This window comes from Acaromyces ingoldii (assembly GCF_003144295.1).
Source record: "Acaromyces ingoldii strain MCA 4198 unplaced genomic scaffold FA10scaffold_1, whole genome shotgun sequence".
In the NCBI taxonomy this organism is placed as follows: Eukaryota; Fungi; Basidiomycota; class Exobasidiomycetes; order Exobasidiales; family Cryptobasidiaceae; genus Acaromyces; species Acaromyces ingoldii.
The window spans coordinates 3,520,273-3,547,003 of record NW_020290247.1 but is presented as its reverse complement, the minus strand read 5'-3'; the positions used below and the strand labels follow the sequence as shown (position 1 = coordinate 3,547,003).

At 58.1% G+C, this 26,731-nt stretch overlaps 12 protein-coding genes across 12 annotated transcripts; 6 read left to right on the top strand and 6 right to left on the bottom strand.

Annotated features, from left to right (window-relative positions):
* Positions 1-215: 215 nt before the first annotated feature.
* FA10DRAFT_283629 (bola-like protein) lies at positions 216-750 on the bottom strand (the record flags this gene model as incomplete). The annotated part of the gene is made up of 3 exons (XM_025523854.1): positions 216-242; positions 327-454; positions 588-750. The coding sequence occupies 3 exons, from the start codon at positions 748-750 to the stop codon at positions 216-218; spliced, it is 318 nt and encodes a 105-aa protein (XP_025381217.1).
* A 334-nt stretch (positions 751-1,084) lies between these two features.
* FA10DRAFT_264613 (hypothetical protein) lies at positions 1,085-2,222 on the bottom strand. The gene is made up of 4 exons (XM_025520717.1): positions 1,900-2,222; positions 1,697-1,809; positions 1,446-1,623; positions 1,085-1,365 (listed from the first exon to the last, which is right to left on the bottom strand). The coding sequence occupies exons 1-4, from the start codon at positions 2,059-2,061 to the stop codon at positions 1,249-1,251; spliced, it is 570 nt and encodes a 189-aa protein (XP_025381216.1). The 5' UTR covers positions 2,062-2,222; the 3' UTR covers positions 1,085-1,248.
* A 477-nt stretch (positions 2,223-2,699) lies between these two features.
* Positions 2,700-4,233, top strand: FA10DRAFT_248526 (thioredoxin-like protein). The gene is made up of 5 exons (XM_025519493.1): positions 2,700-2,939; positions 3,000-3,377; positions 3,438-3,528; positions 3,586-3,712; positions 3,771-4,233. Exons 1-5 carry the CDS (start codon positions 2,902-2,904, stop codon positions 3,968-3,970), a joined length of 834 nt encoding a protein of 277 aa, XP_025381215.1. The 5' UTR covers positions 2,700-2,901; the 3' UTR covers positions 3,971-4,233.
* Positions 4,234-5,555: 1,322 nt separating this feature from the next.
* FA10DRAFT_258191 (phosphatases II) lies at positions 5,556-9,094 on the top strand (the record flags this gene model as incomplete). Its single annotated transcript, XM_025519893.1, has 2 exons — positions 5,556-6,265; positions 6,346-9,094. 2 exons carry the CDS (start codon positions 5,556-5,558, stop codon positions 9,092-9,094), a joined length of 3,459 nt encoding a protein of 1,152 aa, XP_025381214.1.
* A 374-nt stretch (positions 9,095-9,468) lies between these two features.
* On the top strand, positions 9,469-10,754 carry FA10DRAFT_264609 (hypothetical protein). The gene is made up of 2 exons (XM_025520716.1): positions 9,469-9,857; positions 9,962-10,754. Exons 1-2 carry the CDS (start codon positions 9,585-9,587, stop codon positions 10,643-10,645), a joined length of 957 nt encoding a protein of 318 aa, XP_025381213.1. The 5' UTR covers positions 9,469-9,584; the 3' UTR covers positions 10,646-10,754.
* On the bottom strand, positions 10,683-11,972 carry FA10DRAFT_264607 (cytoplasmic tRNA 2-thiolation protein 1). The gene has a single exon (XM_025520715.1). The coding sequence runs from the start codon at positions 11,912-11,914 to the stop codon at positions 10,760-10,762; it is 1,155 nt and encodes a 384-aa protein (XP_025381212.1). The 5' UTR covers positions 11,915-11,972; the 3' UTR covers positions 10,683-10,759.
* A 120-nt stretch (positions 11,973-12,092) lies between these two features.
* Positions 12,093-14,240, top strand: FA10DRAFT_264606 (hypothetical protein). Its single transcript, XM_025520714.1, has one exon. The coding sequence runs from the start codon at positions 12,232-12,234 to the stop codon at positions 14,170-14,172; it is 1,941 nt and encodes a 646-aa protein (XP_025381211.1). The 5' UTR covers positions 12,093-12,231; the 3' UTR covers positions 14,173-14,240.
* A 7-nt stretch (positions 14,241-14,247) lies between these two features.
* On the bottom strand, positions 14,248-18,847 carry FA10DRAFT_264605 (hypothetical protein). Its single transcript, XM_025520713.1, has 3 exons — positions 18,725-18,847; positions 18,322-18,663; positions 14,248-18,264 (listed from the first exon to the last, which is right to left on the bottom strand). Exons 1-3 carry the CDS (start codon positions 18,789-18,791, stop codon positions 14,408-14,410), a joined length of 4,266 nt encoding a protein of 1,421 aa, XP_025381210.1. The 5' UTR covers positions 18,792-18,847; the 3' UTR covers positions 14,248-14,407.
* A 793-nt stretch (positions 18,848-19,640) lies between these two features.
* Positions 19,641-20,805, top strand: FA10DRAFT_270906 (putative ADP, ATP carrier protein; the record flags this gene model as incomplete). Its single annotated transcript, XM_025523081.1, has 4 exons — positions 19,641-19,658; positions 19,726-20,056; positions 20,134-20,390; positions 20,467-20,805. The coding sequence occupies 4 exons, from the start codon at positions 19,641-19,643 to the stop codon at positions 20,803-20,805; spliced, it is 945 nt and encodes a 314-aa protein (XP_025381209.1).
* A 488-nt stretch (positions 20,806-21,293) lies between these two features.
* Positions 21,294-24,115, bottom strand: FA10DRAFT_38951 (hypothetical protein). The gene has a single exon (XM_025525459.1). The coding sequence runs from the start codon at positions 23,934-23,936 to the stop codon at positions 21,360-21,362; it is 2,577 nt and encodes an 858-aa protein (XP_025381208.1). The 5' UTR covers positions 23,937-24,115; the 3' UTR covers positions 21,294-21,359.
* A 393-nt stretch (positions 24,116-24,508) lies between these two features.
* Positions 24,509-25,214, top strand: FA10DRAFT_270905 (hypothetical protein; the record flags this gene model as incomplete). Its single annotated transcript, XM_025523080.1, has 3 exons — positions 24,509-24,827; positions 24,894-25,114; positions 25,185-25,214. The coding sequence occupies 3 exons, from the start codon at positions 24,509-24,511 to the stop codon at positions 25,212-25,214; spliced, it is 570 nt and encodes a 189-aa protein (XP_025381207.1).
* A 316-nt stretch (positions 25,215-25,530) lies between these two features.
* On the bottom strand, positions 25,531-26,466 carry FA10DRAFT_283618 (hypothetical protein; the record flags this gene model as incomplete). The annotated part of the gene is made up of 1 exon (XM_025523853.1): positions 25,531-26,466. The coding sequence occupies one exon, from the start codon at positions 26,464-26,466 to the stop codon at positions 25,531-25,533; it is 936 nt and encodes a 311-aa protein (XP_025381206.1).
* Positions 26,467-26,731: the final 265 nt, after the last annotated feature.

The following is a 26,731-nucleotide window of genomic DNA, read 5'->3' as shown; positions in this document are numbered from 1 at the left end:
GTTGCACAAAATTTCCAGCTCGCCTCGAAACCGGTCGCTGCCGGCGACGCTCCATCCTTCGGAAAAAGGCGAAAATCACGTGACTAGTTTCATCGGGGCAGCCGTGACGAAAGACAGGGCGAAGAGAGGGGAGGAGTGGTAGTCTTGGGCAGGCAGCAGAGCAGACCGAGATGAGAGCATTATGATTAAGGTCGCAAGCATTTACAGGAGCAAGATCAGTCGTCTGCAGGAATGGTACGCAGCTGGAGGACGGACATTGCAACTATGTCAGTCGAGTTGCAGATGGGTAGGCCGCCTTGAGGATGTGTGATCGTAAGGGTACTCACTTGAAGGCCATGGATCCCAGCAATGACGTCTTTGAGCGCTTCGTTGACGAGACGATGCGCTTTCACCGTCGTCAGTCCCTTGAAGGCGGAAGACTGAATTGCGATTGCATAGAAAGAGCCGCACCCGCCTGTTTGTCTCTGTTAGCCTCTCTCCTCAAATTGCAAGATCTTGGCCCGCGCCTCAATCCGTCTTCTCATATCCAGGAACATGCCCCTCGACGGCGAAGTGGTTGTGAGGCTGTGCGAAGAGAAAACACTCACCGCTGACGTCTTGCACCTGCAGCTGCTTGGGCTGGAACTTCTTTGTGAGGATATCGTGAATGTCCTGTTCTCCGCTGTCCATCTCCGTCTTTTCCTCTGTCTCTTGTGCTTCTTGCCTGCGTGTAGCACTGGTCGAGAAGGGCCGCCGGATAGGAGCGACCATTGCGGCAGCCACGGAGGCGGGACAGGCGCGAGTGCCAATGGGCCTTGCCGTTGTTGTGCTACTCCATCTTGCCACAGGCACTGCCCGAGCCGTGACACTTGCACCTGACCTCGAAGCGACCCCCGCCGGCGAAAAGCCCGACCTTTGGCTTTCTGTGCATGGCCGCACTAACAGCCCAAGCGATCGTCGTGCTGCCATAGTCTCCGGTCTCTTCTTTTTTATTCTGGTTGATGGGAGAGATCAAAGGAGCTCTAATCGGGTCGCATCTCTTCTCCACCTCTATTTGTCATCGACTGTCACGCGTGCGATTCAACAAGTCAAGTCAACTCAAGTCCAAGAGCCGGCAAATTTCCGGAAGCGAGCCATTGCTTCCTGCTCAATTCCTTTTGCTTGATGAGAACAAACATGTTGAGAAGAGGCTTGGGAGACGAAGGTCGCTTTGATCCTCCTCCTTATCCCTTTTTATTTTTTGTTATTGGGCATTTCCTGACATGCACCTCAAGGCTGCGCTTGGCCTTGCTCTGCCTTGAGCCTTTTGATGTGGTCATTGACGACGTAGCTAGCCAAGACGTCGCTAGGGATGTGCTTGGCGCCCGAAATGCTCGAGAGGCAGTTCTGCAGAGCGAGAAGAAATGTGTGATGAGCTGCGGGCCGATCCTCTTCTTCGCACAATCATCTGTCCAGCACCGTCTCACCTTGGCGCCGCAGCTGCAGGCAAAGGGCTGCGACATGTCCCACTCCGTCGATGGATAGAAGAACTCGAGGACGTCGCCCTCGTGGATGTCTCGCAGCGCCTCGGCCCTCCACGTGTTGGCCGGGCCAGAGACGTTGAAGTGCACAGAGGGCGAACACGAGTGGTTGCAGTAGAGGAGGCTGTGTAGGTGTGGCGCAGCCGCATTGCATGTCAGCGCTTCGTCAAATCTTCTGCTTGCCGGAAGGGACTCACTCGCTGTTGAGTTCGATGTGCTCCGTCTCCGAGACCTGGACGGTCGAGTATCGGATCGTCTTGGAGGGAGTGGCGTGCGACATCATGGCAATGACGGAGCCCTTAGGAAAGCTCTGAATAGCGACAGGGTTTTCGTTCAGTAAACACAAAGCGGGAGGATTTAAGAGAGAAAAGAGAGCAACGGCCCCACTTGTCACTCTCACCTTGAGCGCAACAAGGCAGCTGTTGTACTCGCCCTCGCGGAATGTGACCTCAAACGAGCCGGGGTGAGTCGGCTTGTACGAGGCCTTGGCGAGGCGTGGGTCACCATTGGTAAGATGACCCGTGTAAGAAGATGATGAGGACAATGTGGCTGGAGTCGACATTGTGTGGGTTTCAGCGAAAGACAGTGTTGTGGTTTGCCGGGAGGCGTAGTAGGGCGACTGTGGGACTTAATTAAAAGGACAGAATCCTCCGGGGATCGTGACGTCCAAGAGAGAGTAATGTGTCGGAGAGACTCCAGCCACGAGATCGAGGGGAGGGGGGGCTGTGCAAGGTAAAGTGCAAGAGGAACTACGGCGGTTGTTGGTGGGCAAGGGGGAGGACAAGAAGCGGGGGCAAGCGGAAGTTTAGCATCTAGCCTTTTATTTCTTCTTCGGATTGACGTGTGTGGCTTTCAATCTGATTATATTTATTACCCGGGCTCCGGCTTTCTTGTTGCACAAGCATCCTCCTCTTCTCGTCACGACTACTGCGTGACTAGAGGGAAAAGAGACCTCTCCTTACCTCATAGAAGGACGAAAGGACTGCAACTAGGATGATTTTGTGTGCCTAACGAAAGAGAGAAAGGGCTGTTTGGCACCAACCTGGCCCGTCTCGCCAACTGCTCTCCGCAGAGGACGACACGAGATCTGTAGCAGTGTAAAAGATGCGAACCCCGGTGAGGGCAGAGACTCGACATGACTTTTTGGACCACCGGGTGATCTGACTCTCAAGCTCCTCTGCAAGAACACACCGAGTGCATCCTGATGATAACTAATTATCACGAAGGACGAGGAGAGACAGCGGAAAGCTGACCGGAGGAGCATCTGAAGATGTAGTCACGTGAACCGCTGCTCGGGCCCTCCACTGCAAAAAGGAAGAAGCGACGTTCAGACGAGTCGACAACGACCAACAACGAGCCGCGCCTCACAGTAAGAGGGGCCTCACAAAAGCCACTGAAGAGCATGCAGGTTCAAGTCGATCCAAATGAAGACACACAATTGTAAGTGTCGCACAGAGCCAGTCCCGTGTCCGAGTACTGACATTGTGAATTCATGAATAGTCATGATGAGCTTCGAGCGAGGGGCATCATCCCTCAGAAGCCACCCTCGCGGAGCCCCTCGCCCGAGCCACCGACGAAAGCAGAAGAACGCGAAGAGGCTCTGAGACACGCCAGCTTGGCAGACATCGATCGAGCGCTCGAGGAGGATGGAGTGGGAGGGGAGGCAGACGATGAGGAGAGGAAGCTTATTGCCCTGAGGAAACAACGATTGGCGGCCATTGCGCAGGAGAGGAAAAGGGCACGTTTCGGGCGAGTGTACCCCATTGGACGACCCGACTATGCGAGAGAAGTGACTGAAGCGAGCAAGGAGGAGGCAGAAACACGAGGCGACAGCGACAAGAAAGGCACTGGCGTCGTCTGCTTTCTCTACAAAGATGGGTGAGTTGGCAGAGCGTGAGCCACGAAGGCACGTCCACACGCTCAGTACCTTCCTCCCAGCATGGAGACATGTACGCTTCTGGCAGGCTACCTGGACTTTCTCGCAGAAAAGTACCCGGCGACAAAATTCGTCAGCATTGTCGGAGACAAGGTGGGAGGTCCCTGCTTGTAGAAAGCCATTCTTGCTACTGACTCTCGAGATCTCCAGTGCATACCTAATTATCCAGACCGTAACTTGCCAACACTGCTCATCTACCGAAACGGCGAGCTGCACCGACAGATTATAGGTCTGCGCCCTGAGGTGGGCTTGGATGGCATGAAGACCAAGTGTGAAGGTGAGCGGAAAAGCACGCGGAGGTTCCTGACCACGCTGACATTTATGCGATCAAAAAGACATCGAGCTGCTTTTGACTGCGACAGGAGCCATCGAGCACTCCAAAATTCCTGGTGCAGAAGGTCAAGGGTTCAACGAGGAAGAAGACGACGGAGATGCAGACGAGGGCTTTGGAGGAAATCGTACACATGATCGGTCCATCAGGAACACATCAAAGACGCAGGAGGAGCTGGACGCGGAGCTAGACTGGGACCTGTAGGTGCCTTGGCACGACTTCGGCCCTGAACTAATTGTCGGGCGACCATGTGCTCGAAAGTTTCTTGAAAGCCACCAGCTCGAGGCCGAGGGAGGGAGCGCGGTAGACATCGCGGACTTAAAGCCCAGTATTTGTAAGACAAAGAGAACTACGGCCGCAAACTCTTAATTGTAAAAGACAAGAAAAAAAGCGCTTCCTACTACCAATTCGGATTGAGGGGCCAAGGCCGCGCTGTGGGCGTACAGAGCTAACGGCACAGTCAAAGTAGCCCGTCGCATGCAAAGAGAAAGCTGGGCTACCAAATTAGTATTTGTTATTACTACATTACTACTACACTAGTGCCGGCAGAGTACACATATTGCCGTAAGAGTCGTTACAGGAAATATGAGGTACCTCTTTGCGACTACCTCATCGTCACTCGCGCACACGCCTTGGGTTGAAGCAGGTGGTGAAGCAGGCGGTAAAGCTGCCGAGCGGGTCGCTGGTGCTGCTGCTGCTGCCTACTAGATTGGAGCCCTGCGAGCGTCATCACAGCCATCCTCCGCCACCCTTCCTCTCTTGGTTGCGTCATAGTCGTCTTCTGCTCAATCCGCCAGAACACCAGCAACAAAGGGACACGAAATTGATCTTGGGCAACTCCGCTGTTCCTGTGAGCAACGAGGGCGACGAGGAAGCATCCATCCGTGCATCTCCAGCGACAACAAGCCCCGAAGTTTGACCGACATAGGTCACACGCTCACAGCCCCGCCCTCCCGGCCCCGCGCGTACTTTCGCGTACCACTTTTTCGCGCCCCTCTCTCTCACGCATACGCTCCTCTCTTTCTCTCACCTTTCTCGCATATTCGCGCGCTTGCGCCTCTTTCGCCGCACCGTGCCGCGTCATTCTGCCGAAAGCGTGCCTCTCTGATTGCTCGCTCGAAGACGGACGTTCAAGTGATCGATCAATTTTGAAGAGGAAAAGGAAGAGCCTTGGTGAGCCGCTCCTGCATTGGTGGGCGTGGCTTATCACGGCCGAGTTCTCATCTCCCTCTTTGTTCAGGCCATCGTTCTCGGACTCTGGGCACTAGCATAAGCTCAGCCCCGCCTTTACGCTGTCGCTGGTGATTTCTCTCCCCAGTGATACTGCCCCAACGTCTCTCGCCTTTTCTACCCTCCAGTCGAGCAGTTTGGAGAAGCGACCATCCGTCTTGTCGAACTGGTCCCTTTTCACCTTCGACGGACGACCATCGACCCTTGCCAAATCCCATCGATGCTCAAGCGATCCCTTCCAGCGACACCTACCTACTCGAACTTGCCCATATCTACGCCGACATATACGCTTACGCCAACGCATACGTCACCGCACCAACACTGGCACACCTACACGCACCACCGGCAACACCGAGCAACTTTCAAGCTCGCAACACGGCATAGTCAGCCTCTTTCTTCGCCTATCTTTGCCTCCATTTCCTGCTTCCAAGACGACTCGAAAGGAGACGGCGCCTCAGAGGAAGCAAGAGACAGTGTCCTGAGGGAGGGGAGTGCTAGGAAACGACGGAAGCTGTCGAGGAGACATAGCTTCTCCTCGGACGCCTCCACGTATCTCAGAATGGAGTCTCCCTTTGGGAGCCAGACGCAAGCAGGCGGCGTGCCCGGCAGCCAAGACATTACCGCCCCTGTCGCGGCCGGTCCGGGCCAAGGGCCGCCGCCGCCATCCATCAAATCGCCGCCGCCTTTTGCAAGGGACCGAACACCAGCGCTATTTTCGAGGACGAGCCATGATAGCAGCAGCTTGACACCAGTCACGCCTGCCGGTCCCGTCAGCCTCAACATGGCTGCCAGCGACTTTGTCGGGACAAATACCCGGCCAGTCCTGACAAGCCAGGCTGGTCAGGCCTCTGCCGCGGCTGGTCCGTCAAGGCAGACATTGGATGCGCCCCCTGCGCCCCGGCAGTTTCCCCTGCGGCTGGCGCAGGAGCAGTCACCGCCACCGACGAGCACTAGTCCACCGACGAAGGTGCTCAACCGGCCACGCAAGCGACCAGCCAAGCTGAGCCTCATCGTGGCCCCCGCTGCTCCCAGCAGCGCCATCTCTTCGCGCATCGCAGCCGGCAACAACAGCGCGCTCGATGCTCCCCAGAGAAGCTTCTCGAGCCGTTCAGTACCCAGCTCGCCAAGTGTGTCGATTCCGCCATTGAAAAAGGGTGACGAGGGCGGCCACCAGCTCCCATCGCAACAAGAGGAGGAAAACAAGCAGCTTCGGGACAACCTCCGAGGTGCGCCTCGAAGGAGGCCCAGTGTGCCGTTTGGCTTGAGAATGTGAGTTTCTTTCTTGTCTCGTTTCTTCCATCTTTTCTTCTAGCTCTTCCCACTGTACTCACCCGTCGAGTCCCTTTCAGAGCGCCGCCACCTGCCCTCATCATCCCGAAGAAGTCTTTCACCGCAATGGCTCCTACGGCTAACTCGCCATCACCCTCTGCTGGAGGAGCACGGCAGCCGCCCATCTGGCAAGATCCTTCGGAGCACATCCTTTCGGGAAATGGCTCCTCGCTTCAGCATGCCAGATCTGTCTATGCGGCCGGGCCCGTCGAGGTGCTGCCTGGCCTGTTCCTCGGCGACGAGTTCAATGCCTGTGACGATCGCTGCCTTGCCGATCGGGGCATCACGACTATCCTCAACGTCGCAAAGGAGACGACGCTCCCATTTCAGTTTGAAAAGGGCGTCACGGAGGATCCGTCCAGCCTCGACCTCTCGCGCCGCTTTGAGGAGCACCTCAAGCTGAGAAGGAGGAGCGAGGTGACGACGCCGACAAGTGCAACGAGGAGCATCAAGCCTGCGGTGGCAAACGTCGTCGAGGACACACCCATGACGGCCACGCACGAGGTCTTTTTCACTCCCGTGACGGCCTTCGCTCCCCCCTATAGCCCTATCGCAGCAAAGTTGGAAAACACAGAGGACCAGCGGGCTCGCAGGGCCCGTCCCGTGTCGATGCTGCCGACGTCAAGGACAGACTCGACGATCGTTGGGCTCCAGCGAGACCAGAAGCAGCAACTGCAGCAGCAGCAACGGGATCGGGGGGATGTCAGTCCGACTCAACCGCCCACCCCGTCGTCGTCCATTCTGCGCAATACGACGTCGACGCCGAATCTCTTTTCACGTTTCTCTTCCTCGGCCATCACGAACAAACGGCGCAATAGCAAAATGGACAAAGATAGCGACGATGAGGATGAATTCGTCGACACGAGCGACACGCCTCTCTTTGACACATCGATGACGCCTACGGAGAACCGTGAATTCTCTCATGACCGCGAGCTGGCCCGGCTCAAGCTTAATAGCTTAGCTTCAATGAGCGTGGACGAGGAAGACAGAGCTTCTGGCTCGCGCACGACATCTCCCTTATCATCGCACCGCTCTATCTATTCCGAGGACACTACCCCTCCAAGCCCGACGCTGGCATTGCCCGACGATGCACATGGGATGTACAAGGCGTACGACTCGGAAGTGTCGCCATCGTCGTCATCGCGCGAGGGCGCGAGGGCGGCGACGACGAGTTCTTCGACAGCCACCACGACGGCGGCTACCTCGTCTTCCAGCTCGCCCATCTCCGCCGTTGCTCTTCCTCCCAATGCGATCGCCCTCAAGATCCCACCGAGCCCATCGTCGGGCAGAAAGGAGGAGTTGCGATACGTCAAGCTTCCTTGGACCCACGACGAGATGGATCTCGCTGCCGTCGAGACGGGCGGCTTCGTCGTTGGTTGCTCCATCATCGCTCAAGCTCTGGGCATCGATCTGACATCTGGCCAATTCTCGGCCCAGCACGAGGCGAAGCGCGGGAGTATCCTCGTGCACTGCCAGTGCGGTGTCAGTCGCAGCGCGACGCTGGTTATTGCCTTTGTCATGCAGGCTGCTGCGCTTGGCTATCCCTTTGCTGAGACCAAGAACTTGACGGGCATGCACGACTGCTACGAAATGGTCAAGGATCTCTCGTCGAGCATCAGCCCCAATTGCAGCCTCATCTACCAGCTCGTCGAGTGGGAGCGCTATCTCTCAAAGGAGGCAGCCAAGCGACGGGAGGCTAACATGGCGGCCAACTTTCCGTCAGCTTCAGTCTCGACTTCCTCTGCGTCTGCGTCTGCGAATGCTTTGGCCCTGAATGAGGCCACGACATTGTCTGCCGGCGACAATCCACAAGCGGCCCACGGCGAGTACAAACCTCAGGCCAAGGGCTGGGGCAAAGAGGCAATGGACGAAGAGGACTGGACCCGGATGAGGCTCGAGGAAGAGCGCAAGGAGGCGCAGGAAGACGAGTCGAATCGACAGCGAAGGCTCCAGGAAGCGGTAGAGCAACGAAAGAGGGATCGAGAGCGGGAGCGGGAGCAAGGCGCCATCGATGGAGCAAGCCCTTCCTCTTCTTCGTCGCCTTCCTCGGCTAGCGGTGGTGGCCTAGGAGCTAGGAGGAAGAAGAAGGCACCCAGTCTCAATCTCGAAACAAGCGCCAGGGCCGGGATCGAGAAAACGGCCCTTGAGGAAGCAGTTGTCTCTGCACCCGCTGTGTCTATCCAAAAGTTTAGCACCAAAGCTTCTACACTCGGTCCTACGCGCGAAAGCGACGAGGAAAGGGAAGAGCCGCAAGAGCGACAGGAGCCGTCGGAGCCGGACCGTCGGGCCGCTGAGGCTGAGCGACGTGAGCAAATACGGGCTCCTGCTCCTGCTGCCTCTCTGTCGCCCGAGGCTGCATTGCTGTCACCATCAAAGTCCATGCCAGGAGCCCTACCACTGCCTTCACCCTTCGACTATGTCGAGAATACGCCAACGACGGCCTCCCCACGGACACCCTCGACGGCGCTCAGCAATAACCTGCTGCAGAACGGGGGCGGAAAGACTCGTCCCAGGTCGCTGCAAGCTGCGCCCTCGGGCTATGCCGCCGGTCGACCAGCCACTTCGCCATTCAATGCAAAGGCGTCTGCGCCCATGACGACGACATCTTCAAGCTCCTCTGGCGTGTTCGGAGCCGTGGGCCAGTCGGCGCAGGAACGCAAGGCAAAGCACCGAAGGACATTTTCCAGCGAATTGCCTAGCTGGAAGTCTGCCTCGTCGCTCTCTGTCCTCCTCGATCAGTCGGCAGGTAGCAGGAGCAGCGAAAGATGATTTCTGATTCTACTTCTGTCGTGATTTTTCCAATTTCTTTTTCCTTCTCTTTTCTTGACCCCAGTGAGCCCTTCTCCTAGTAGTATCCATCCCAGCGTAGTTTCAATAGCACACCCACGTATTTTATTCATCAATCATGTCGAAGCCCAAAGAAGGACGATGAGAGGAATTCAACATTGAAAGGAGCACTGGTTGCTCCTCTCGAGTCTCGACAAGATGGCTGGAGATCGATGGCAGATGAGTCCGGCCGATGCGATCATCTGATGATCGAGAGTCAAAGTGACCCCGTGCGAGCAAAAAATAAACCCGCGTGCATGCATGTGGCTCTCAGCAATTGGCCGTGTGGGCTCGCACACCTACATATAAGAGAGGTCCTCCTAACCGGCGAGCACCACTTCGCTTTCCTCCCTCTCTGCGCTTCTGTGTCCTTTAGCTGGCTGAAGCCCGAGTTGGCTGCTGCAGCTAGCAAAATATTCCAAAGCCGTCGGTCATGACCGATTTGGCTGCTTTCGAAGGCATCATTCCAAAAGAAGCTGGTCCCGCGGACCCCCGAGTCGACGTCGCCCTCATGTCTTCTTCCACTTTCTCCAGCCCGGCCGCGCAGGCGACTGGCTCAACGGCCAACACCAATACGGCCACCGAAGCCAGGCCACAGATGGGCGTCAGGGGCGTCACGAGCGAGGCAATGAGCAGCTCGACCGACGGGCTGGTCCTGTATGACCTCACGTCGAAGCCGGGGGCTCGCCAGACCTTTTCCCCACACGTCAGTACCCACCGTCGTCCTTGTTTCTCTTCTTCTTCCCCTAAACTTGACCGTTTGATGAGCTGACGCGCCGACGGGCATACGACGCAATTGCCATGGTGTAGTGCATCAAGACGGTCCTTGCCCTGCGCCTGCTCGATATCGGCTATGACCGACAGCGGCGGACGTTTCACCAGATCCGCACGGAGCTCGCCCAGCGTGTCTCTGACCGCGTCACGGTGCCCACCCTCGAGCTGTCCAACGGCTCGCACCTCACCGACTCGTGGGCCATTGCGCTGTACCTCGCCCAGAAGCACCCGCAGGGCAGCCTTCTCTTTCCCAACGGCGCCGCCAGCAAAGCCCTGGCCAGCCTGCTCAACACCTGGGGCCCGAAAATCTTTGGCCCGCGCATCCAAGCCCTCTCCCGGCCTCGCATCTACGACCTCCTCGATCCCGCCTCGGCGCGCTACTTTGAGGAGGAGAAGTGCGGCAAGGCCAAGCTGGACAAGATGCGCGCCATGCGGCCCGAGGAGCGCCAGGCCCACCTCGAAGCGTGCAAGGCCGCCCTCGAGCTCGTCGAGAGCGCCCTGGCCGAGTCAAAGAGGGGTGCCCCTCCCTTCTCCCGCTGGCTCGAGGGCGGCGAGCTGCCGTCGCACGCCGACTTTGTCGTCTATGGCTTCTACGGTTACTCCAAGACTGCCGGCCCCGCCGTCGTCAAGGAGATCTGGAACGCTCATCCAAATGTCGCCCAGTGGGTTCAGGACATGACCGAATGGGCTGGCAAGGACATCACGGCGGACTTCTTGTAGGAAAAGAAGATGCAAGAAGAGACAGAAAAAAGCAGACGAGAGAAAGAGAGGAGCTTGCCATTAATAAAATACAGCGGCACAGATGTAGCTTATAAGCGTGGAGGGCAATTAACTCTACGATGTTGATTCGACTGGTGTGCTCGACGATGAGTCTATTCTCTGAAACATGGGAATCTTGCGGCCGATCTTGAGGCTTGCTTCGCCTTCGTCGTCACCCTTGCGGGCCTCCTTGACGTAGCGTGACTTGGACGAGTGGATGCCCAGCGAGGGCGCGCCGCGATTGAGGCCTTCGAGGAGGAGGCAAGCCTTGCAGAGGTCGTTGGAAGAGATGTAGCCACACCGCTGGCAGTTGCGCTGGGGCATGCGTTTCACCTCGCCGCCCACGCGGAGCGCCTCGCCGCTGTGGATGATATCGATGACTGCGCTCGGTCGGATCTGCTCGAGCTCGCGCAGGTACTCTCTGGCATAACCTCGATACGCGTTTGGGTAGTAGATGCACTCTGTGCTAAAGTAGTCGAGCTTCTTAAAGTAGGCGTACATGACGATTTCCTTTTCGTAGGCGTACTTGAACGGCTTGCTGCGCTTGATGCCCGTGCCCCCAAATTCGTTTCCGTTGTGGTTGCCGCACCCACCTCCCTCTGCGTCTTGGCCCACGCTCGATTGCGGGTCTGGGCCCTTTGTGCAGATTTCTGTACACCGCTCCAGTCTGGCAATGTCGCCTCGAAGCACATTCATCAAGATTGTCTCGGCCATGTCGTCTGCATTGTGACCCGTGACAATATGGTCGACCTGCATGGCGGCCGCGCCCCGGTCGAGGGCTTGCCGCCGAAAGACACCACAGAAGGTGCAATTGTTCTTCATGCCGACCTGCCGTACGATCTCGTCCATCGTCCAGCCGTACAGTTCGTCATAGCCAAGGACCTTGAGCGGGAGGCCATATTGCACCTTGTTTCGCTTGACCGTCTCGAGCGAATCGTCGCGGTAGCCCGTGATGCCCTCGTCGATGCTCAGCAGAAACAGCTCCAGGCCATAGTCGTGCCGGTCATTGAGTGTCTTGAGCACATGCGCCAGCACCGTCGAGTCCTTTCCTCCCGACGCGCCAATGGCCACCCGATCACCACGCTGGAAGAGCGAAGCAGAGACAATCGTCTGGTGGACCTCCTGCTCGAAAATGTAGTAGAAGCACTCACGGCAGACCAGCGCGCCCGTCTTGGGCCGACGCAGCACAGCCCGGGCTGTCTGGCACGTCGAGCAGCTGCGCGGCGCCATGGTCTGGTCGTCGGTCGTCGGTCGTCGAGTCGAGGTCGAATGGAGAGGAGCAATGAAGAAAGAAGGTGTGGCGCGCGAGGGACGAACACAAAAAAATTGGGTTAGATTCACGTGTGCGAGAGAAGCCGTCAATTTATTTTGAGCTTCTTCCTGGACGAAGTTGGAAGCCGACTGAACAACGACGACGACTTCTACAACAACAACGGCGACAGGAGGAAGGTAGGAAAAAGGTGATAGGGTCATAAAGTGGGGGAATGCGAACGCGAGGTCTCCTCCGCCTGTGCAATACACTTCAGAGGCCAGTGACGACTATCGACATGTCTCGAGGCAGTGGCCAGAGGGACTGGCGGCGGAGATCAGATCGAGATGCTCATGCGTACAGCGATCATTTCCCACCGGGTCCCCATGCTTACGAGCAGCCTTGGCAGCAGTATCACCAGCAGCAGCAGTACTACCAGCCTGCATCGTACCAATACGGTCAGGGCTACGAAGCACCGGGGCCGGATCGGTATCAGGCCCCGCCGACATATCCGCATCAGGGCTGGGCTCCGTATGGGCCTGATCCGCGATCCATGGGTGGTCCGTCCTTCCAACAGCAGCCGATGGCAAACCCTTCGTTCTATGCCACTTCATCGTGGCACAATGACCGTTACCCTCAACACAACAGCTTTTACGACAGGCCAAGGAGGTATCATTGCGAAAGGACGTACGGCTCGGATGCTTCATCGTCGAAGGAAAGTACCCGTCCGGGTCGATCCGCCCGTGCAGACAAGCGGCCAGCACATTATTCAGCTGGCGGCTCCCACAGCTACCCTCGTCCAAGCGGGAAGAGAGCAGCCTCTATTCGCACAAAACCTCGTCTCAGCTATCTCCGCCAGGCTTCCGCCAACGCGAAGCTTCTCGAAGGTGAAGACGCAATCGATGCGCACCTCCCCCTCCTCGTCCTGGACCTCAACGGCACGCTGGTCTTTCGCGGGTCTGGCCGCACGAACATGGAATCGAGAAGCCAAAGACCAACGAGGAGGCCCTATCTGCGTGTGTTCCTGCAGTATTGCCTTGGCATTCCCGACACGGTATGGGAAGCTGTGTCAAGTGATCCGCCTCGACGAGCCGATTTGGACGACTCTTTGGGCGCTATGGAGCTGGAGAAGCAGTCTGAAGAAGACAACAGCGTAGAGGAACAGGGAAACTCGGATGATGGAAGGGAAGACGCCCTCTTCGAAGCTCGCATGGCAGCGTGGTCAGACCGTGAGGTAGGGCGACTGGGGCCCAGTCGCCAACTCCACGGGTCCCACTTCTGGCAACGACCAGCATCTGGCGAGCCACCGCACCCGCCCATCCGCTCTCCGCAGGCCAACTTCCGCCTGCTCGTCTGGTCGTCTGCCCAGCCACAGAATGTAGACGCAATGACGCGCGCCATCTTTACGCCCGACCAAGCCGCCCAGCTCCTTCGTGTGCTGGCTCGCGACACGCTGCTGCCGAGGCGGGACTACAGCCGAAAGGCGCCGAGCACAAAGGATCTCGAGATTATTTGGGCTGCCCTGAACCGGACGACGGATGACCAGCACGACGTCAGGCTGCAATCAGGGAACGAGGGCGAGAGACGCTTGCTGGCGGAGGCTAGGGACGAGCAGGACCGCGATTCGCCAGATGATGAGCACGACGAGGAAGAGCAGGATGCGATACTGAAAAGCTTCCTCAAGGAGGGGAGGAGCCAAAATTCATCATCGACAACGATCAACGAGATGTTGAGGGGTGCTGCTCGAAGGAGTGCGCGTCGGGCGGATGACTTTGTCGTGAATGGTCTTGGGCAGGGCGAGGCCGGGAGGAGAGGATGGGGACCACACAATACCTTGCTGCTCGACGACAGCGCCGACAAGGCCAGGCTGCAGCCATACAATCACGTCCTCGTGTCTGAATTTGATGCAGAGAAGGCCAGTCGTTTCCGAAGGCGGACCCAGGACGGGCTAGAGGAGGATGTGGACGACAGCCTTTTGCAGGCCATCGGTGTGTTGGAGCACGCAAAGAGGCACGAGAATGTCAGCGCGTGGATCCAGCAGGGCGGATTGGGTTTCTTTGGCGGCCTCAAGCAGACGGGCGTACAAGATGAAAGGGAAGAAGCCAGGACGAATGAAGTCATAGAGGACGACGATAAACCAAGACTGGACGAGAAGCCCCAGAACAGGACGCCAACGTTTTGGAAGGGCGAAGGGATCAAGGCGCTTGCCCGGCTAGGCATTGAGCCTCATGTACAGTAGATTAGAATCTTAGCATCGCACCAGTAACCAGGAAGGCAGCAAATTGCAGCTGTCTGTTCTAAACAGAGAAAGAGAGAAGAGAGGTGAATGAAGATTGCAAAGAAGACGCAGACTGCTTTTATAGAGTACGATGGTACGATAAGTATGCTATCTTGTCCCAGAAAGGACTTGACTTTTCGAGTAGGATGAAGGCGAAGAGAACGGAAAAAACGAGCAATAGTCTCTACAATGACGCTCAATGCCGCTTCTTGAGCTTCATGCCCGTCTTCGCCTTCTTTTTGTTTCCAGAGGAGGAGGACGACGACGACTGGTTTGCCGACGAAGCCGCGCCCGCGCCGGGGCCTGCACCGCTTCCGCCCTGGATAAACTTGACTAGCTCGTCGACACTTCGGTCCGACATGTCGGGTCTAGGGGTAGCGATCGACGCTGATGCGGTCGCGGCGGCCGCAGCTGCGCCAGTCCTCGCACTCGTCGCCCCTGCGATCCTCTGAGCACTGGTGCCTGCTGCTCCGCGCGCGCTCTGCAGCTGACCGAGGCCAAATCCTCCGCCTCGTGCCTCTCGCTGCTTCTGTGCCTCTTCCATCTTGGCCACTCTGACGGCAGAAGCAGCAAGGTTGCTCAGCAGCGCCTCACTCTCCTTTGTCTGATTGTCGTCCTTGCCAAGCCGGGCTTCAAACACCCGGTTCGCCTCCTTCTCGACGCTCAGCGCCTTCTTGAGGTCGCCACAGAGTGTAAGCGCCTGGCTCAGCTCGTGAGCCAGATGCGCCGTGTTAATCGAGTCGGGACCAAAGAGCTTGAGGGCCAGCTCATGCGCGGCCTGGTACACCTTGAGACTGCTGTCGAATCGTCGTGCGTTCTGCAGCGTCAGAGCAATGTTGTTGAGCGCGTTAACACACTCTGGGTGGTCAGCGCCATAGATGATGGACCAGAGGTCCAAGACGCGCTGCTGACAGCGGAGCGATGCGTCGACATTGCCCTCGAGGCGCTCAAGGACAGCCAAGTTGACCCACTGAGCAAGCGTCTCGGGATGGTCCAAGCCCAAGCTCCTCTCGGACACGGTGACAGCCTGCCTCTGGTACCGAAGCGCGTTTGCCACTGAGACCTGCTCGCTGATTTCAGGAAGCTGGACGTCCTCTGCCTTGCCTCCTTCTGCTACCGCCTGGCGCTGCTTCTCGGCTGTCTCAACCGCAATGACGCTAGCGTAGTGGTGCAGGATCGTGGCAAAGACTGCATAGCAGCGGGCCACTTCGGGGTGGACGACACCGTAGACCTGCTCGTGGAAGCCAACACCTTCCGTCATGAGCTCGACGCCAAGCGCCCGGTCGCCGCGTCCCATCGAGATACGTCCAGCCTCGAAAGCCTCTTCAGCCAAGGTGCTCTTGGGCGTCGAATCTTTGATGACGGGAAGGAGGTTGAGGACATCGCTTGGCTCAAACGACGTTGTCCGCTGTCGGCCCTCTGCGCTCGCGACGCCGCTGCCCTTGCCCTTCCTCTTCTTCTTGCTGCTCGCAGTGTTGCTGCCTCCAGCGCTGGCAGCGGCACCCTCTACGGGCTTCTCTTCTTGCGAGTCTTCCGATGCGTGGCCATTAGCAAGGGCAACGCGCTCGAATGAGTATTCGCGCAGCTTGAGTTGGATGCCGCACCGCTGGCACACGTCTCGCTGAAGCTGGGGCTTGCGAAGCTCCGTTTCGAGGTACAACCGGGGCAGCTGGTACCGATACCGCCTTCGGATTTGCGATTCGATGTCCTTGTTCAGCGCTTCTGGCGTCAACTTTGTCCAAGCAGGCGCCACCTCGTCGGCACCAGCGAAAGGCGAGGGAGCGTAGTCGGCAGACGGCATGGGCTCGACGGAGCTGCCAAGGAGGCAGTTGAGGAAGTGGGAGATGCAGGCGGCCACCTGCGTCTGCTCAACGTTTTTGACGAGAGAGCGCAAGATCCGCTTGGCAGCTCGTACGACCATCTCGTGGTGGACAATGGTCAGGAAAGGCTTTAGGAAGCCTTCGACGCCAGGACCAGCCTTTTCGAGAAGCTCTTGGTTGAGCTTTCCGCGTTGCGATGGGTGGCAGAGCCTAGCGACGTGACCAAGGTAGCGAATGCTGATTCCTCTCGCGTGGAGCTGCCTCGTCAGCGATGCGCCATCCTGCGTCGTATGGAGACCCGTAGCCACATCAGTCACAAGCCGAGGAATCGAGGTCTCGCGAATGAATTTAGAAGCCTTGCGAACGGCCGCCACTGATGGGTCTGACTCATCATCGACGAGGACTGCGGGCTTGTCCTCGGCCTTGAACTCGACGAAAGCATCAGGATTGAAAGAGAGGGAGAACTTCGAGGCGTCGAGCTTGGGGGCTTCCTCCTCCTCCTTGTCGCCTTCCTTCTTTCCTTGTTGCCTGCTCGCCAGCTCTTCCCTGGCCCAAGCTCGGAATTCGTGGTCCCAGTGGATCTCGAGGAGCTCCTGCCGAAGGAGTGTCATGCGATGCGGGTACGTTTCCTTTGGCTCCGATGACGAGATAAGCTCAGCAGAGTCACCGCTGATCACAGCTCCCTCCATGTCGTTCTCGAGCCACTCGATGTCGACGGGGTGAAGCCTGGCCAAGTCCAGAGCGTACTTTCTCCCGTCGGCGCCACGCAGCCCCTTTGAGTCGACGCTGAGCCAGAGCGAGTGCTCGTCTCCCTTGGCGTCTTTGACGTTGTGCAGGGCCAGATGCAAGGTGCGAGCCACGCGGCCAAAGAGGTTGTGGAAAGACGTGTCGTCGTGAATGATCTCTGGCCCTTCGACGCCTCCATAGATGACCTGGGTGTCATCTTTGGCGTCGACCTTCTTCTCTGCGCCGTCGACCTTCTTCTCTTCTCCTTCCTTCTCTGTGTCTTCCGTGTCCTTGTTCTCCTTTCCTTCCTCCTCCACTTCTTCCTCATCGTCCCGCCTCCGGAAGAGACCTGGGACAACAGTCTGAGCGACCCACCGCTGTCCTTTCCAGTCAATGACGACAGTTCCGAGCAAGCACAGACCCTCGACGTCGAGGTTGTTGAGGATGCGGATGCCTTGGACATCCTTGCTGACGGCGACGTGGGCCGCCTCGTCACCGCCCATGTGGGGGTAGATGTCGACTCCGTCGACACCCTTGGAGATGAAGAGGTTGTTGACGATGAACATCTGCGCCTCGGGAGCGTCCATCGGGTTCATGGCCTGCACCTCGCCGGCGGCCACGCGCGGGACTGCGCGCGCCGCAGCCAGGGAGAATTCGGCATAGACACGGTTCAGGACGCGGTCTCGCATCAGACGTTCGGCCAGCGTCGACCTCGGAAGCTCCCTCGTCGACTGAATCTCATCGTTCCAGTCGCGGGTGCCGTCAAGAGCATCTGCCGAGGTGGCGCCCGTGAGGAGGTAGGCAGCCTGGTTGCGAAGCGAGTCGGCCGAATGCGCGTGGTCCCGCGCCAGCCAGGGGTGAGCGGGCAGGCAATTGCTGACGGGTACCACGGCGAAGTAATCTCGTTGTGACGCCGGGTCCTGGAACAGCTTTGCAAAGTTTGCCAAGAAGAGTGGTGAAACGCCGCAAAGGACATCGAAGAGAGAGCACGACGCAAACGACTCGTTGCCCGGCCGCGGCGACGGGTCGAAGCGCGCGGCCGTCGAGCGGTTGATGTAGAAACCTTGAGAAGAGGCGGTGACAAAGAGGGTGTCGCCCTCGAGTGTGACGACGTGCAGGTAGAGCAGGTGCCCCTGCTGAATGCGAAGATGGTGAGGGGGAGGGTTCCACGCGGCCACAGAGAGGTGCCGAAGGCATTGGGGGAACGAGCGTTCGCTTCTTGCCTGCGGCGGCACCAGATTGACCATCTTCGTCGCCTCCTGCACTCCTGCCCAGTCGGAAAAGGGTGTCTTTTCCTGCGTCGACGGGTCTGGCTTGGTCTCCTTGCTCTTTGGTGCAACCTTCTTGCCCGCCTCGCGCTCCGCCTCCCAGAGCTCGGGGTTCTTGATGGCATCGTGCACGCTCAGTCCCCCGTCGATACCAATCGTCGAAGGGTCCGACTGGCCCCCAGAGAGAAGTTCCCGCAGCCTCTGGACGTGGGCTCGAGCCTCGGCTTCGTTAAAGGCGACTGCGACTGCCGTGTCAGCACGGCAAGCCTTTTAGTGATGCAATCAGAGACACTTACCATGAGCGATGTAGAGCTCCCTCTGATCCCTGGGCACGCCCTCGAAGACTTCCTTGAGCTCGACCCACTCGCCGACGACATCGCCCAGCTGTGCGGGCGTGGAAGCGCCATTGGTGGTAGTCGATGAGGGAGCCTTGACAGCCTTCTTGCGAAAGCAAAAGGCGCCAAGCCAGTAGCCCTCTGGGCTGTCCGTGATCGTGATACGCAGGTCGTTGAGCGTTTCTTGTGGCGTCACGGCCACCTTGAGCGGCGCCGGCGTCTCGGGCAGCCCAGCAGCAACGTGCCCCGCGGGCAAGAGCGGCCGAGGCGGAAAGTAGAGCGAGAGCTCAAAGGGAAGCAGCTCTGTGGACCTTGTCAGTAACGAGCGCTGCATGAGTCGGGCTTGCGGTAGCCTGCCCCTCACCTTCGTCGACGCCTGCATCCTGGGCTTGCACAGCCACTTGGGCGCCGTCAGCCTCGCTGGAAGCCATGTCGTTTTGCTCCTCCTTGGTCGGTGTTGTATTGCGGCCGTCTTTTCTCTTCCTCCCTTTCTTTTTTTTTTTTTTTTTTCCTCTCTCTTACACACCCAAAAAAAAAAGTGGATCTTCTCAATCTTCTCAGCCTGACCTGCCTCGAATGACAAATACAACCGCTTTTATTCACGTGACAAAGTGTCAGATCGGGGTCTAGGTATTCGATCCGGGAGGAGCCGGACCCTTAGCCGCGCTCTCCTGGAGCCTGCTCATGTCTTGTTCCGGTATCCGCAGCGTCAGCCCAGCATCGCCTGCTCTTGCAATATGCGTCATCACAGCTACGCTGGTGCTGCTTCCCACCCTCCCTTTGCAATCATGACTGTTGCTGTTCTACACTACTACTAGCGCTTCAAGGAGTGCGAGCTTGTCCCCAGAAAGTGAAGCCGAAAACACCCTTTAGAGGAAGAGACCGGGAATCTGAACCCCCTCCCTAGGCGGTCGGACTTTGCTCGCCAGCGTGCACGCGTCGAATTTTTTTTTGAATCCGCCCTTCTGCCTGCCTGAGCTAGGCCAGCCCGGGCTGGGCTTGAGGCTAGGCGGAACGCCTCGGCAAACGAGAGAAAATTTTCTAAGAGACAAGGCGTGCCTATCTTCTTCCTTCCTCCCTCAACCACCACTCAGTCTTCTCTTCCTCTACCCTATTCCATCGGGAAGACCAGCAGCTTTTCTTCCTCTACTCCTTCCTCTCCCGTTATAGAAGACTGCAACCATGGTGGGTTGTCTGAGCCGTTTGCAGCTGGCTCCGGGCCTTTTGACTTAACAATCTCTCCGTTATCACCCCCGCAGTCGCAGGCCGGTGGAAGCCAGATGGACCCCTCCAAGACGGTGAGCCTTGCCCCCAAGAGTCTTGTTGTGATGAGGATGGCAGGCTCATAATCTCTACGTTCAATAGGGCACCAAGGGCCTTTCGGGCTTCGCTACCGACTTCCTGATGGGTGGTGTCTCCGCCGCCGTCTCCAAGACGGCTGCTGCCCCCATTGAGCGAGTCAAGCTCCTGATCCAGAACCAGGACGAGATGATCAAGCAGGGCCGCCTCGCTTCGCCTTACAAGGGCATCGGCGACTGCTTTGCCCGCACCTACCAGCAGGAGGGCCTCGTCTCCCTCTGGCGTGGTAACACGGCCAACGTCGTCCGTTACTTCCCCACCCAGGCCCTGAACTTCGCCTTCAAGGACTTCTTCAAGTCGCTCTTCAAGGTCCCCAAGTCTGACCCTTACATCAAGCGTGAGTTTCTTCGCCTCCTCCCACTCAGCCGCCGCCAACTTGTCTCACACCCGGTATACTACCCTTCCTCCCAACAGAGCTCGGTGCTAACCTTGCCTCGGGTGGTGCTGCCGGTGCCTCGTCGCTCCTCTTCGTCTACTCGCTCGACTACGCCCGTACTCGTCTCGCCAACGACGCCAAGTCTGCTGCCAAGGGCGGCGGTGAGCGCCAGTTCAACGGTCTCGTTGACGTCTACCGCAAGACGCTCGCCTCGGACGGTATCGCTGGTCTCTACCGTGGCTTCGTTCCCTCGGTCGTCGGTATCGTTGTCTACCGCGGTCTCTACTTCGGCATGGTGAGTTTTATTGGTCTATCGCAATGCTTTTCTTGAGATTCTCTGGTCTGACGATAATTTCCCCCCAATTTTCCAGTACGACTCGCTCAAGCCCGTCCTCCTCACTGGTGCTCTCGAGGGCCAGTTCTGGGCTTCGTTCCTCCTCGGCTGGGCTGTCACGACTGGTGCTGGTCTCGCTTCGTACCCTCTCGACTCGATCCGTCGTCGTATGATGATGACCTCGGGCTCCAAGACGCACTACAGGAACATGCTCCACGCCGCCCAGTCCATCGTTGCCACCGAGGGCACCAAGTCGCTCTTCAAGGGTGCTGGTGCCAACATTCTCCGTGGTATCGCCGGTGCCGGTGTCCTTTCCGGATACGACAAGCTCCAGGAGCTCCTCTTCGGCAAGGTCTACAAGGGTGGCTCTGGTTAAATGTCGTTGTCGCCAATGCATTTTACCTCTTCATCTCCGCCATTACGACCTCCCTCTCCTACGCCGACACCATCAACGTAAAAATAAAAACTCGCAGCATACTGGATTCTTTTCCCGAGGCGTCCCGATCTCCTTTTTCTTCGATTCTTTATCATTCTGTGGTTGTCCGACCCTGCTCACTAGGAATGAAAAGAAGCGTCCCTTCTCTCCACTGTTTCTGTATTGGTCTTTCTCTCTTTGACGGGTGGGCAGAAGAGAGGAGAAGCTTTCTCAGTCAGTATCAGGAATTGACGGCGTACAGTGCACAACTCCGCGGCTTCTTTCAGTGGCAACACTGCAGGCTTTGGCGTCAAAAATTGTCATTACCAGCTTCTTGTGCGTCGCGCTTCCAAGGCGCCCTTGCAACTGACAGGCATATTTAGCAGCTCAGTCATCAGTAAGTTCCTCGGCGCAAATGCAAACACAAGACAAAAGTCTGGCCCGAAGAAGAATACGATGGGTCTCCAGAAATCGCAATTTCAATGAGGAAGCAGCAGAGCAGCGGAAATAGACTCCTACGGTGCGCAAGGGACGACGATGTGCTCCTCTGTGACGACTGTCTCCTCGACGACGAGGACGAAGCCCTCTGGCGTCGGAAAGGGCGGCAGCATCAGCAGCCCGGCGTCGTCCTCTTCGCCAAGCTCGCCATGCCGAGGCCGGGGAGCATCGGCGAGGGCCTGGACGGTGCTGCTCCTCGTGGGGCCCGTTGCACCAAAGCCGAGGCGGGCGAGCGCGAGGTTGCGCGGCTCCGTCGGCTCGTAGCCGGTCAGGCCCTTTCGGCGCTGCGAAGAGGTGCGGGCGACATACACGGTCGGAAGCGAGGCCGACGAAGACGAGGCATTGTTCAACGACGAGGAGGCGGTGATCGAGCTTGAGAGCTGCGCAAGACAAGGCTCGGAGCGCGACGCCTTCTTTGGGCGCTTAAAGGGCAGCATCTTCCTCTTCTCGACGACCACTCTCGCGGGCAGCTCGTCAAACGTGGGGAACTTGTCCTTGATGGGCGAGGGCGCAAACTGGATCGATGGCCTTCTCGCATCCACCGGTGCTCGTGCTGCTTGACGGGGGACGCTTTCGCCACCGTCGACTGCAATTGCAGGGACGGGACGACGGCGTTGGAGATGGACAGCCTTGATCCGGCTGGCTTCCTTGAGCTGGGCTACTCCGTTTGGGCTCAAAGGCTTCCTTCCCAGCGCGACATTTGACACGGGCACGCCCTTGGCCGCTGGCTTTGTCTTCGTCTTTTCCCCGCCGGGCAGGGCCTTTGCACTCTCGTTGTAGAAGACCTCGATGCTGTTGTGGCTCAGCCTCGATTCGGAGCGACCTGCAAGTTCCAACGAGGTCTTGCGTGTCGGCGGCGTGGGACCCTGGAGAGGTGGCGTGGGGCACGCCCTCCGGAGCCCGCGCTTCTTCACGTTGACGACGACGACGTCTTCGTTGGGGCCGAAGAGGGCGCTCGAAGACGTGCTCGTAGAGAAGGGGCGCGGGCGTGAAAGGACCGACGCCGTCGAAGCCGACTTTGGCATCGTAAAGCGCGGATTGTCGGGCATGCTCTTCATCGATGCAGCCAGCGGTGGACGAGCAGCGTGCGACTCGGGAGCGAGAAATTTACCACTGATATGTCGCAACGGCCTCTTGGTCCAGTTCTCGGCCGTGGGAGACGGCAGGGCTTCCATGGGTCCAGGCGTGAAGATGTGAGGAGTCGGGATTGCTGGGCTGAAGTCAGTCTGTGGAACTGAGGCTTGGCACAGCTTGTCCTCCTGGTCCTGCTCGGGCTCTTCATCGTCGACGTAGCCCTGGAATAGGTGGCCAAAGTCGTCAAAGTGCAGCTGAGGCGGAGTCGTTGTCGCAGGCGACGATGCTTGGCTGCCAAAGTCCTGTCGCAAACGCTCGGGCAAGTCGGGCGAGCAAGAGACGGAACGGCGCGTGAGCTTGTCCAGCTGGCCTTCAAAGAGCTTCTCCACCTCGATTGGACTTATCTTGCCTGCAATCTTGCTGTGTCCCTGATGCTGCTGCTGATGAACCTCAACAGATGTGGCACAGGTGTCGTGCGATGAGCGGGACGAGGCAGAGGAGGCGGCCGAAGAAGAGGAGGTGGAAGAGGCAGAAGACGATTGGGCTTTTCCGACCGCTGCCAAGGAGCCAGCGGCGAGGAGACCGCCCAGTATAGGGCTGCTACTCGAAGAGACGATCGTTGAGGCCGCCCTGGAGCGTGCAGGGGTATTGCACCGTCGGTATGGCGTGTCAGCTTCCTGGTCCTGGTCCTGGTCCTGCTCCTGCATCTGCGCCTTGGCTTCCTTATTCCTGAGGTAGACGGTCCAGCTCCGGTGCACCTCTGCACCCTTTCCAGGTTGGAGGACAACATCGTCGATGGAGTCATGCGTAGGCCGTCTGGCCATGGCAGCATGCCTGCTCGCCATCTTCCTCGACTCTTGGCTAAAGGAAGTCTTGTGCTTCAGATATCCGTCCGACGATGCTTGCCCGGTCCTGCTTGGAGACGACCAGTCGCACTGCGAGCCGAGCCCACTGGCATACGCCATCTGCTCGGCCAGGCTCGGTGCGCCGTGCTCGGGCGAGTAGTAGCTGCCACGGTGAGGATCGGCGCGATCGAGCGCCAGGAGCGAAAAGCTGGCCCTGAGTCTGTCCAGCTTTTCCTGTTCGCTCAGCTCGTTGCGTGCAGGGGGCGACTTCATAAGCGGAAACGGGTATTCCTCGGGCTCCTCGTCCTCTTCGTCGCCGTCGTCGACGTACGCGTGCTGAAGAGCAAACGGTTCGGAGTTGACGCGGCGATGGCTGGGGTGGGGCAACTGCTGCAGCTTCTTCTGCTCGATGAAGATGCCCAGCGCATCCATGCCTTGCGCAGGCCACGCTTCCGACACGATGCGCTTCTTGACCGAGAGCGGCTTGGTCACCGAAGTGGGTCGAAGCGGCGGCATTGGCCAGTCATTTACCCGTACCTCGTGGTGCTGCTCCTCGTCCTCGCCCTCCTCGTCTCCATAAAAGCTCGTGCAGGGAGACCAGCCCTGCGATCCAAGGAGACCATCATCGAGCAGACTGGGGGTTGTCAGCGCCAGGCCGACGTCAGCGGGCGTCATGGTGAATGGGTCGTGAAACGGTGAAGAAAAAGGGGGAAAGTTGACGGGTGCAAAAGAAGGGTGTGTGCAGGGACCTACCAGAGGTCCTGACGAGAAGAGAAAGTGGGGTTGCCAACCACCTCGAGGAGCTGCTGGTTGGTGGCAAGGTAGTGGCTGAAGGGTGAGGGAGCTTTTATTCAATCATTCACCCTGGAGAGTCCCACCACCGTAGAAGTTTGATCCGTCACAATCGACGCGCCATGTCATGTGCCTTTTTTGTCTTTCCGATTGGGAAGGACAATGATGCTGCCTAGCTTCCCCTCTTGGCCAAGGATGAGCCGTTTAGCCGTCTCGATGAGCTCGATAGCTTTATTGTCCGATGCATGTCTGTTTGCCTGCCTGCCTGACTGCCTACATTAGAGAAGTTGGCGTCAGGCTCAGTACGTGGCTAGTGGGAAGAAAGGTGGGAGAACGAAGTGGTCCAAGACAAATCGACACGTGGTTATTGGAAATCCCAGCTATAGCAGGCGAGGAAAGGCAAAGCGCGAGGTTCGTCGCTCTTATTCCAATCTTCGATCTTCGACACCGGCACCATGGCACCGCCCGTCGAGCAGGCTCAGACCGAGCCGGAGAACTACGAGGAGCGATCTGCGCTGAACAATGGCATGTCTGCTGCCGTTGGCTCGGCCGCTGCGGGCCTCTTTGTCTCTGCGATCCAGAACAGCATTCAGACGCACGACAAGGGCGCCATGGGCGTCTTTACCAGGACCGGTTCGACAATTGCCCTCTTTACGGCCATGGGCGGCATCTTTTCCTTCACCGACTCCTTTGTCGCAAACAGGAGACAGAAGAACGATGCGTTCAACGGCGCAGCCGGAGGTTGTGCTGCCGGTCTTGTTGCGGGTGCCAATGGTGAGCGGCCTACCTATCCCTACCCCTCTCCTCTCCTTTCCTACTGACCCCATAAACTTTCTGTAGCTCGGTCAATTCCCATGATGTTTGGGTCGTGTGCTGCGCTGGCCGCCCTCGTGGGAACTTTTGACGCCGCAGGGAAGTCGCTGACAGGCTCCTACGCACACGGCGCGCCCGACTTTGGCGCGCAGGCCGCCCAGCACGGCGTCGCGCTTGAGGGAGATGCAGGCCACGGCCAGAGGGGCTGGAGAGAGGAGAGAGAGGCGAGGAGGAAAAGCTTCTTCAAGGTGCGTCTCTCTGTCTGGCGCTGCTTGCTCGCTGTCGTGCTTGTTCCTGATCTGACTCTCACAACAGCAGAAGAAGACAACCGACGTCGAGACAGAGTAGATGTAGCGAGAATATGCGTCAAATCACACCAATCGAAGAGCAGCAATTCCATCACTCGGCATTGACCAGCTATGGGATCTCCAAGATTCCGAGAACGGAGGCGCAGAGAATGGGTCTTTGAAATATTCTCAAGGGAGTAGTAGCGACAGCGCAAAGGACTCATTTACAAGACAGCGACAAGATCTACAGAAGGGCAAACTGAATTCTCTCGGCTCTAAATCATGCTTCTCGTTTCGCATAGTCTTGTCACGGCCCGGCCCTTTCCCTGTCCGCCAGCAGAGAGGAAAGGGGCAAGACCAACTGCACGAGGTGTCTTTTAAACAAATCGCGGCTTGCTTCCAAGGTGCAGGTCACGGCCCACGATGTCCTCGAGGGGCCTGATGCCGGTCAGGTCACGGATGTTGTTGACGTCGGACTTCTTGCTGAAGACGACGGGGGCTGACGTGGGTTGGGCAGCCGCGCGGCGTTCTGCGTCAGCTGAAGAGCTCTGAGTCGTGGAAGCAATGCTGCTGCTCGAGCTCAAAGACGCGTCCGCAGGGTCGGCGGAGCTGGCAGAAGAGTCGCTTGCGCTTATCGTGGGGGAGCTGTCTGTGGTGGTGAGGGGCACTGTGCTGTTGCCGATGCCCTTGCCCGTGCCACTGCCCTTGCCAGTATCCGTGCCGTTGCCGGTCACCATCTGCTTCAGGTCAGCCTTGACTTTGGGGTCCTTGATGACGTCGATGAGGGGCACCCAGTTGATCTTGCTGCCCTGCTTGTTTTCCTTGACGTACTCTGCGAACCACGTCCGGAGCGCCTTGGTCTCATGTTTCTGTGCCCCGGGGAAGCCGGCCTCGTGTGTGGGGTGGGTCTTGTTGGATGCGCCCAGAGCCTTGTGTCCTTGCACGGTGCCATTGTCGGCCTTTTGCGTCTCGGGCTGCTCGCCGCCGCGGATGTTGAGGCTGGACATGAAGGCTGGCAGGCCGCCGCTACGGTTGAGGTCGCCCAGGTCGTCGAACTTTCCGCCAGCCACCTTGGTCTCCTGGCTTGCTGCCTGGTGAAGCTTGGCCGAAGAAGTAGCGTCGACGTGCTGAATCGTCTTGGAGGGACCGATGTTGTTGTTGATGTGCAACCCGACACCGTTGCTCTCGTCGTTGACTTGTTCATTCTTTGACTCGAACGAGAACACGTCGCCACCGTCTTGGTGGGCCGGGAGCGCACTGACGGCGGCGATGGCGAGGGATGCAAGAACAAAGAAGCGAGGAGAAAGCTGCATCTTGACGGTATGGTCTAGTGTTTCTGAGAGAGGTCGTTGGACGTATTGACGACTGAGCTTGAGAATAAGAGAACGGGCCAGCCGTGTGTGAATTGAAGGGAAATCTAGTTGAGAGAAAGAAGGATCACTGATCGAGAGAGACTGTTTGACTGTTTTTGTGAGGGAAGGGAAAGAAGAGAAAACGGGAAAGTCCCACCTTTTGTGCGTTTGCGAAGACGCCTCATCTGAGAGGACAATGGAGGGGAGATGGAGCACTTGAGCACAG